At 63.9% G+C, this 9,756-nt stretch overlaps 1 protein-coding gene across 2 annotated transcripts; it reads left to right on the plus strand.

The window, feature by feature from the left end:
* The first annotated feature begins 1,070 nt into the window (after positions 1–1,070).
* WDR46 (WD repeat domain 46) lies at positions 1,071–9,006 on the plus strand. Of its 2 annotated transcripts, none has more exons than XM_074970662.1 (16): positions 1,071–1,166; positions 1,839–2,024; positions 2,203–2,283; positions 2,462–2,574; positions 2,821–2,908; positions 3,109–3,170; positions 3,475–3,579; positions 3,880–4,030; positions 4,217–4,352; positions 5,019–5,118; positions 5,480–5,633; positions 7,054–7,201; positions 7,540–7,634; positions 7,904–7,999; positions 8,404–8,517; positions 8,861–9,006. In XM_074970662.1, the coding sequence occupies exons 1-16, from the start codon at positions 1,113–1,115 to the stop codon at positions 8,960–8,962; spliced, it is 1,785 nt and encodes a 594-aa protein (XP_074826763.1). In that variant the 5' UTR covers positions 1,071–1,112; the 3' UTR covers positions 8,963–9,006. The 2 variants fall into 2 exon arrangements, with proteins under 2 accessions (XP_074826763.1, XP_074826764.1); XM_074970663.1 differs by having other exon boundaries at positions 1,077–1,166; positions 1,842–2,024.
* Positions 9,007–9,756: the final 750 nt, after the last annotated feature.

Below are 9,756 nucleotides of genomic sequence, written 5' to 3' on the forward strand. Positions count from 1 at the left end.
GACTGGGTCTCAGGGGGCCCTCCCGCCCATGAACTGGGTAAGGGTGGTCAGTGCAGCCCCAGCAGTGTTGGGGCAGGAGTGCGGGGTTCCATGCTGCATTCTGCACTACTCACAATTGGCAGTGGGGTACAGGATGCCTCGTCATACCCTGTGCACAGTGCTTCAGACCCTGCACCTTGCCCCACCTGCGGCTGTGCCCTCCTGTGGGATCCCTGCATAAACAGCCCCCCGCCCCACCTCAGACAGCTGCACCTCACCAATGGGATGCAGAGATGCAGAAACGGGAGTTGTGCACAGAGGTGATTTTCCCTCTGGCAGGGCCCTGGCCTGCCTGCTGCTGGAAGCGGGGAACTGTTCTGCCACCCGCACTTCCAGCAGGCTTTCGATAAGCTGGAGGAGTCAGTGAAGAGCCTTGAGAACAAAGAGGAATGGAAACGTCTCCCACTAGGCCCCGGGAGGTCAATCTGTGGGTGACCGGCTGTAGGTATCTGCCTGCCAAGCAAATGTCTGACAGTAGGATCCTCGGGCTGGTGCTGGAGTTACACGAGCTCACGTGGGAAATAAGGCATCAATTTTTAATGCTGAGAATAATTAAACCAATTTCCACAAGCGGGTGGGGGTGGATTCTCGGGCATGGTCGGGTTTTAAATGAGGATTCGCTGCTTCTCTCAAATGAATTCAGTGCTGGGGGTTATGGTGGGGCTGGTCGCTGCCCTTTTGGCCTTGGACTCTGTGAAACCCCCTGCCCCTCCCCAGAGGTGGCTGCATCTCTGCCCCATAACGTGGAGCTGGTGAGTTCCCCCTACCACGTGGGCTGTGATGAATGCAGTGGCGTTCCCCCGCCGGTAGGTCTGTATGAGATGGTCCAGGCCTGTGCCCTCAGCCAAGATGGCCGCCGCTTGACTTCGCCTTTTCGGGTCGCCGCCGCGTCTCCGTAGCTGGAGAGTTGCCCTCACCCATAACGTCAGCTGCACGGCTTCACTACCAGTCAGGTTGTCGCCGCGCTGATTGGCCGTGGGCTCAGTCGCCTCGCTCCGTGATTGGGTGCGGCGGCCACGACCGGAAGAACCTGGCCCGCAGCTGGAGGCTGCACGTGGTTCCAGGCGCTCAGGATGGAGGTGGTGGCTGGGAGCGGGATGCAGGGGGGGCCAGCCGGGGCGGGCAAGGTGAGTGCCGGGGAGTGGGGCAGGGATTCCCCGGGGGGGGTGGTTACCCCATGTCATAAGCAGGGAGGGGGCAGGTCACTAACACGAGTCGGGTGCATGCAGGGGGCGAACACCCAATTACAGGGGTTTGGGGGGGGAGTTTATTGCCCCCATGTCTGTGGGGCGGCGGGGTCTCTCGGGCTCCTCTAGTAACCGGGGGACACGGGGGAGGGGCTGGCTGTATCTGTGGGGCGTCCCTGCTTGTGCGCGGAGTGCTCTGGGGGGCAGGGCTGGCCCTCTTGCAGGGGCTGCAGCAGGGGCAGCCCCGCCCCGCGGGGCACTTGCCCCCCATCCCAGCAGGGGACTAAGTCTTTCCCTGTTGGGGGTAGACCCCCTCCCCCCGACTAGGTGTTGTGGCTGTCTCTGCCCGGCGGGGTGGGGGGGCACTCCCCATCAGGCCAGCGGGAGTGGCCGGCTATTCTGCCGTGTGGGGCAGGTATCTCCGCACAAGTTGGGGGGCAGTTTTAGTCTCTGTCCTCTGTGCCCCCCACCCTCCCAGCTAGGGGAACTGACTCCCCATGTCTCATCCTCTTGCCAGTCTCCCCCCCTCCCGAGCTGGGGGTAACTGATTCTTCCCCACGATTCATCACCCCTTTCTCTCTCCCTCCCCCCCCACATGCCCCCCCCCCGAAGAAGAAGTTGACGAAGAAGCTGCAGCGCTACTGGGAAGGGGCCTCCCAGCCGGACACCCCCGCAGCCGCCCCTCTCAGGGCCAAGAGGCGTCGCAATGAGAAGACCAGGCTGCGGGCTGGGGCAAAGGGGAGCCTGGAGGCCAGGAAGGGGCTGCCGGCGTCAGGGGCTGCAGGCCGGATCTCTGGGGTAAGGCTGGGAATCCTGGGGGGCTGGCCATGCGGGGAGGAGGGGCGGCTGAGGTCAGGGGGAGGAGGGCCGGGGTTGGCATGGCAAAGGGAAGTACCGCTGGGGCTCTGGGGGGAGAAGGGGGCCTGTAGCAGGCCCCTCCCACCCCCCATCTGTCTGTGTCTCTCTCTCTCCCTAGAAGAGGGACCCGTTCCCCGGCGCCGCCCCCCTCCCGCTCCACAAGGTGAAGAAATTCCAGCGGGGCCAGAAATCGCAGCTGGTGAGTTGAGGGGCATGGTGGAAACTGGGGGGCAGCTGGGTGCCTGGGGGTTGCCAGGCAAGGTCGTCCCTGACGGGGTCCCCCCATGGTTACTGACGCCCCCTCAGTGGTGGGGGGCGGGAGGGACAGGGCCATGTGCGGCTCTCACCCTGTCTGTCCGTCCATCTACCCCCCCCAGGCAGGGGCGTCCAGCCGGCGGCTCCGGGACCATCTGGCCTCGCTGGAGCAGAAGGTGGAGCTGGCAACACAACAGGCTGCGCGCATGGAGCTGCTGCTGCCCGAGGAGCCAGGGTGAGTCCCCCCCACCCCCGCCCCCTGAGCTGGGGCAGCTGCCCCAGTGCCCCCATTGTCTCCTCCCTTCGGGCCCCCGTCCGGCGCTGCCACTTGAGCCGGGGCTGCCTGCTGGTTCTCCCCGCCCCGGATGGGATGGGTGACCCCCCTTCCCCCTAACCCCACACACACCCCCGATCCTGGCCGGCTCCCCTCCCCCACCAGTGCTGGGTCCGTTCCTGACTCTCACCCCCATCCCCTCCGCAGCTTCCTGGAGGGGGACCCCGGCGAGGACACCTGCACCATCGCCCAGGCTGACATCGCCGAGGCCGTGGACATCGTCAGCGCCACTAAGGTCAGAGACACCCCCATGCACCGGGTCTGGGGGTGTCGTGGGGTGGGAGGAATGGCAGGGGGAGGGGCTGCCCCTAGGATGGGGGGGTCCCTGGGCAGTATTGCAGGGGGGATCCCAGGACAGTGTCTCAGTGGCGTGGGGGCGGGGTCACCGGGGTTGGGGGTCCCTGTGCTGTGTCTAACCAGGTCTCTCCCCCATAGCACTTTGAGCTGAGACTGAACCAGTTTGGCCCCTACAGGATGGATTATACCCGACCTGGCAGGTGAGGGGGGGGCAGGGAGGAGCATGTGGGGGAGAGTAGGAGGGAGCGGAACCCGTGGGGCAGGTGGGAATCAGTGGGGAAGGTGTGGGGGCTGGCTGTGCCTAGGTAGCATGTCTTCTGGGGAGGGGTTGGAGAGGCAGGGCCCGACTGGGCTCTCCTGTGTCAGGGAGGGCCTGCGTCAGGGACCCCTGACCCCGCAGGCCTCCCCTGACCTGCTCTGGGGGTCCCAGAGGGGCAGGTCAGGAGACATACGGAGACTGGATTATGTGTGTGCTCCCCTCACCCCTCCCATCTCCCCACACAGGCACCTGCTGTTGGGGGGCCGGCGGGGCCATGTGGCAGCCCTGGACTGGCAAACCAAGTCACTGCTGTGTGAGATCAACGTCATGGAGACGGTCACTGACGTCACGTGAGTGTGCGACTGGGGGGGGTGACACCCGGGGGGAGGGCGTGCGACACAGGGGAGTCCGGGGGGGGGGGGGGGCTGCATCCGCTGCTCCCGGCAGGTGTAACGGTGCATCAGCAGGGCATGCCCATCGCACGTGTGGGCGTGCATCGGGAAGGCGAATGGGCACATCCGTGCCCGCCCACGGCCGGGGAGGCTGGGAGAGTTGCACGAGGAGGCGTGTTGCACAGACGGAGTTTGCCAGGTTGCTCACGGGCTGAGCCGTGCAGTGGGACACCCCCTGTCTCATGCCCCCCGTTTCAGGTGGCTGCACACGGAGACGATGTTCGCGGTGGCCCAGCGGCGCTGGCTCTACGTCTACGACAACCAGGGCGTGGAGCTGAACTGCCTGAAGCGCTTCAATGGGGTCCTGCGCATGGAGTTCCTGCCCTACCACTTCCTGCTGGCCACCGCGGTGAGTGCTGGGGCGGGGGGCCGCTGTGGGGCGGGCCGGTTGCCGGGGTTCCCCCTGCCCACCACAGTGAAAGAGGGGGGCCTGGGCACCAGGGCTCCTGCTGGCCAATGCTGTAAAGCGGGGGGTGGGCTTGGGCGCCAGGGTTTGGGGGGCTGGTGTCCCACTGACCCCCTGTGCCCCATGCAGAGCGAGACGGGGTTCCTGCAGTACCTGGACATCTCGGTGGGGAAGGAGGTCGCTGCCATCTGCACCCGGGGGGGACGCCTGGGCGTGATGGGGCAGAACCCGGCCAACGCCATCATCCACCTGGGGCACAGCAACGGTGAGACTGCCCCCCCCAACCCCGCCCCCCTGCTGCCCCCCCACTGCTACCCCCCCGCCCCACTGCTACCCCCCCGCCCCACTGCTACCCCCCCCGCTCCACTGCTACCCCCAACTCTTCCCCCAACCCCGCCCCAACCCACTGCTACGTCCGACCCGACCTCACCGCTACCCCCCAACCCCGCCCCATTGCTACCCCACCGCCCTCGTCCACCTGGGGCACAGCAATGATGAGACATCCCCTGCCACCACCTGTACCCCATAACTGGAACCCCCCCCCCCCCCCCCCGCAGCGCCAACGTTCCCTGCCCCACACTGCTAGGAGTGTTTCTCCCAGGGCCCTCACATCCTGTGAGTCATCCCTGCCCTAGCCCCCCGGCCCAGCCCGGCCCATCACTGGGGCAGGCACCAGTTCAGACAGCGACGTTCCATCAAGCTCTTCAGCGTGGCCCCACTCTGGCCTGGGGACCGCTGGCCCCATCTCCTTCCTGCCCCCTCAGCCTGGCCTGGTTAGTCAGACCCATTGCTATGACGGCCCCTTAGTCCCCCCACCCTCAAGCGGTGAACCTGGCCCTGTCCATCCCCTCCACCACTCGCTAACCCCTTGTGCCCGGTGGGGGGTGACCCCTCGTTAACTCCTCGTGCTCTGTGGGCCCTCCCCCCGCAGGCACGGTGACCCTGTGGAGCCCCAACGTCAAGGAGCCCCTGGTGCGGATGCTGTGCCACCAAGGGGGGGTCCGGGCCGTGGCCGTCGACAGCTCCGGAACGTGAGTGACTCGGGGGCGGCAGTCCTGCCGTGGTGGGGGGGGGGCCCGAGTGGGGTGAACAGGGAAAAGGGGCTGCAGGGGTGCATGTGGGGGAAGGAGGGGAGCTGGGGGGGTCTCCCCCCACTTTCCCCCCAGCTACATGGTGTCATCAGGGCAGAGGTGGAATATGGAGGGAGGGGATGGAGGCTTGGGGCTGGGTCATGGTGTGGGTCTTCCCCCAACCTTCCTTGGATGGGATATGGCGGGGGTGGGGGTCACGCTGTGACATGGCGTGTCACAGGTACATGGCGACGTCGGGGCTGGGGTGACACTGTGTGGTGGCGGGGGATCATGCTCTGGGTCTCCCCCCACCTCCCCCCAGGTACATGGCGACATCGGGGCTGGACCGGAAGCTGCGTGTCTACGACCTCCGGACATATCAGCCCCTGCACTCGCTGGTGCTGCCCATGGGCGCCGGGCACCTGAACTTCAGCCAGCGGGGGCTGCTGGGGGCAGCCTGCGGGGATGTGGTCCAGGTAACGATCCTCCCCGGCCCTGCACACACAGACACCCCCCTATACCTCCCCCCGCATACTGGCACCTGGCCTTCAGCCAGCGGGGGCTGCTGGGGGTAGCTGTGGGGCCGTGGTGCAGGTGAAGGAGGGGCCCTTATACTCCGGGCCGTCCCGCCCGCTCTTGCCGGGCTCAGCAGGGCCCCATCCGCCCTGCATCCTTCTCCCACAGACTGGGTATTGCTCAAACCCACTTCCCATCCCTCCCCCCCCAACTGCTTTGGAGAGAGGTAAATAGTGGTGTCCCCCAAGGGTCTGTACTGGTTCTAATCCTATCCAACATAGTCATAAATGATCTGGGAAAAGGAGTAAACAGGGAGGTGGTGAAATTTGCAGATGATACAAAACTACTCAAGATAGCTAAGTCCAAAGCAGACTGTGTAGAGTTACAAAGGGGTCTCACAAAACTGAGTGACTGGACAACAAAATGGCAGATGAAATTCAGTGTTGATAAATGCAAAGTAATGCACGCTGGAAAACCTCATCCCAACTATACCTACAAAATGATGGGGTCTAAATTAGCTGTTACCACTCAAGAAAGAGATCTTGGGGTTATTGAGTGGATGTTTCCAAAGAACTGTCCACAGTGTGCAGCGGCAGCCAAAAAACCGAACAGAATATTATGAATCATTCGGAAAGGGACAGATAAGAGAACAGAAAAGGTCATATCACCTCTCTATAAATCCTTGGTTCGCCCACACCTTGAACACTGCGTGCGGATGTGGTCGCCCCATTTTAAAAAAAGATCTATTCGAATTGGGAAAGGTTCAGAAAAGGGCAACAAAAATGATGAGGGGGATGGAACGGCTGCTGTATGAGGAGAGGTTAATAAGACTGGGACTTTTCAGCTTGGAAAAGAGACGACAAAGGGAGATATGATTAAGGTCTATAAAATCATGACGGGTGTGGAGAAATTAGGTAACGAAGTATTATTTGCTTCTTCTCATAACACAAGAACTAGGGGTCACCAAATTAAATTAATAGGCAGCAGGTTTAAGTATTTTTTCACAGAATGCACAGTCAACCTGTGGAACTCCTTGCCAGAGGATGTTGTGAAGGCCAAGACTATAACAGGGTTCAAAAAAGAACTAGATAAATTAATGGAGGACAGGTCTATCAGTGGCTATTAGCCCAGATGGGCAGGGATGGTGTCCCTGGCCTCTGTTTGCCAGAAGCTGGGAATGGGCGACAGGGGATGGATCGCTTGATTTCCTGTTCTGTTCATTCCCTCTGGGCACCTGGCATTGGCCCCTGTTCTGATGAGCCTGGGCCCTGTCTGTCCCTCACCCGAGGGGGAGCTCTGACTGCCCTGTGCTCTGACAGCCCCTATGAGCCAGGCCCTGCTGCAGGCGCTAATCCCCCGTGTCTGCCCCTCCCACCCCAGGTGTACCGGGACGTGCCCGTGCACCTGCCTCGCAAGCCCTACCTGTCGCACACGCTGCCCCGGGCGGCCCACGGCCTGCGCTTCTGCCCCTTCGAGGACGTGCTGGGCGTAGGGCATGGCAGCGGCATCACCAGCCTCCTGGTGCCAGGTATGGACTCGCCCCCTCCCCCAGTACCACCCCCCAATCCCCCACGGCATCACCAGCCTCCTGGTGCCAGGTATGGACCCTCACCCCAGTACAACTCCCCATCCCCTACAGTGTCACCAGCCTCCTGGTGCCAGGTATGGCCCCCCACTATGTCCTCATAACCTCCCCACCCCCATGTCCACAGTGCCCAGTAGCTGACCTGCCTGTCACGTGCCCCCCGCTACAGCCTGCGGGGGCCTGGTACAGCTGTGTGGCTGTGTCCATGATAGAGGGGGGATGGGTTGTTGTCCCCCCCCCGCCCACTAACCTCCTGTCTCCCCTTCCACCCCCCATCCCAGGTGCTGGACAGGCGAATTTCGACGCCCTGGAGAACAACCCGTTCCGGAGCCAGAAGCAGCGGCAGGAGTGGGAGGTCAAAGCCCTGCTGGAGAAGGTAACGTCGCCCCACCATCACCGCACAGTGCCCAGCCCTGTCCCCCCACCATGCAGCCCCAGCTGGGGGTCAGCTGGATCTCTGGGTCCAAGGGGGCTGATGCTAAGGGAGGGACCTCTGGGGCTGGGGGAGGGGTTCATGGGCACCCCTTGAGGGGACACCGGGGTGGGTAGCTGGGATGTCTGCGGGGGCACCGCCAGGAGGGGTGGTGTCATGGGAGGGGGAGCCTGGGTGGTCCGGGCCCCCCCTAACAGCTTGGCCTCCGGCAGATCCCGTCAGAGCTGATCACGCTGGACCCGAGGCAGCTGGGCCAGGTGGATGCCATCACCATGGAGCAGAAGCACCAAGAGCGAGTGGCGCGGCTGGTGAGCGACTTGGGGGGCACCGTGGTGCATTGTGGGAAGTGGTAGGGAGACACGGTGGGGCATTGCGGGTTGTGGGGACCCGGGCAGTGCCGTGGCTGTCTCGCGGGGGTGCCGTGGTGCATTGTGGGAAGTGGTGGGGAGACACGGTGGGGCATTGCAGGTTGTGGGGACTGGGCAGTGCCGTGGCTGTCTCGTGGGGGTGCCGTGGTGCATTGTGGGGCGAGGGGTTGGGTGGCACCGTGAAGCGTTACGGGAAGTGAGGGGGGTGGCACAGTGGGGACCAGGCAGTGCCAGCAGTCGCTGTGGCACGTCAGGAGCTGGTGGGGGGAGAGCAGAGGGGCACTATGGTGCATTGTGGGATACAGAAGGACTGACTCTCTCTCCCTCCCTCCCCTGCCCCCCAGGGCTTCGACCCCCAGGACAAGCCGGCGTTCCAGCCGCGCCGGAAGCTGAAGGGGCGCAGCTCAGCCGGGAACCTCCTGCGGCGTAAGAAGAAGGTGGCAAATGAGGAGCAACGGGTACGTCTGTCCTTACTGTCCACCTGTCTGTCCCATCCGCCCTTGGGCCAGTCCTTACCCATCAGACTTTGCTCCCCACCCCCAAAAGCCAGCTCTCCACTTCCTGTCTCAAACAGGGACTTCCCGTGTGCCCCGCCCCCCACCACAACTCCCCTCTCCAGCTGGGCCAGTGACATCAGGGGGCATCTCCCCCATACCCCAGGGCTCCATTACACTGTGAATTGGGGGGTGGGGTGGGGGGGGTTGGTTCCCAGGGTCGCCCCCACATTGGGTCATGCCCCCCTGACCAATTGGGCCATTTACTGGGGTGTCCCCGACTCACCCCCGCTCCCCCTCCCCCCAGACCAAGATCCGGAAGAGCCTGGAGCAGCAGCAGGAGGCGGAGCGAGAGCTGAAGGCGGCACCCCGGGCTCAGAGGTCGGCTCTGGATCGATTCAGGAAATAGCCTCGTGGGGGTTGGGGGGAGAGGATTGCCCCCCATGGGGGCGAAAGGGGTCACGAGCGTTACCCATCCCCTCCGGGGTAAGGGCTGTGGGGGTGGGAGCAGGGTGGGGTCCCCCACTCACCCTGCACTGTCACCCTGATATTTTTGTATTAAAGTTGTCGTTGGCTTTGTCTAGCCTGGCTCTGGTTTGGGGCAGAGAGGAGGAGGGGGTTACTCGAGGTGGGGGGCGTGCGTGAGGGGAGCGGGGAGCATGGCTGGGAGCCGAGTGCAGGCTCGGGGGGCTCGGGTGGTTCTGTACAGCGGGGAGGGGAGGGGGTTACTCGAGGTGGGGGGCGTGCGCTGGATGGAGCGGGGAGAGTGGCTGGGAGCCGAGTGCAGAGTCGGGGGGCTTGGGTGGTTCTGTAGAGTGGGGAGTGTTTGGGGGAGGGGAGGGGGTTACTCGAGGTGGGGGGCATGTGTGAGGCTCGTTGCGTGTACGCTAAGGACTTAGACCTCGCCCGCTGTCTGGGGCTCACCCCCTGGCTGGAGGGAAGCCCGGGTTCCCCTTGGCTGGCGATGAATCCCTGCCCCAGCCGGTACGTCCCCGTTGTCAGCGTTGCTCGCCGTAATGCCTCGCCTGGCAGCTGTGCGTCCCTGGCACAGGGCCAGGCATGGCCCGGCCCAGCAGGAGCTGGTGGTGACCCCTGGCTCTTGGCTCTGAGTGGCTCGGGGCACATTCACCCGTGGGCTGGTGCTGAGGGCACAAACTGAGCACGGGTTCCAAAGGGCTGAGACGTTTCTCTGGTGCTGAGGAC

The sequence above is a fragment of the Natator depressus genome, chromosome 14 (assembly GCF_965152275.1).
Source record: "Natator depressus isolate rNatDep1 chromosome 14, rNatDep2.hap1, whole genome shotgun sequence".
NCBI classification, from domain to species: Eukaryota; Metazoa; Chordata; order Testudines; family Cheloniidae; genus Natator; species Natator depressus.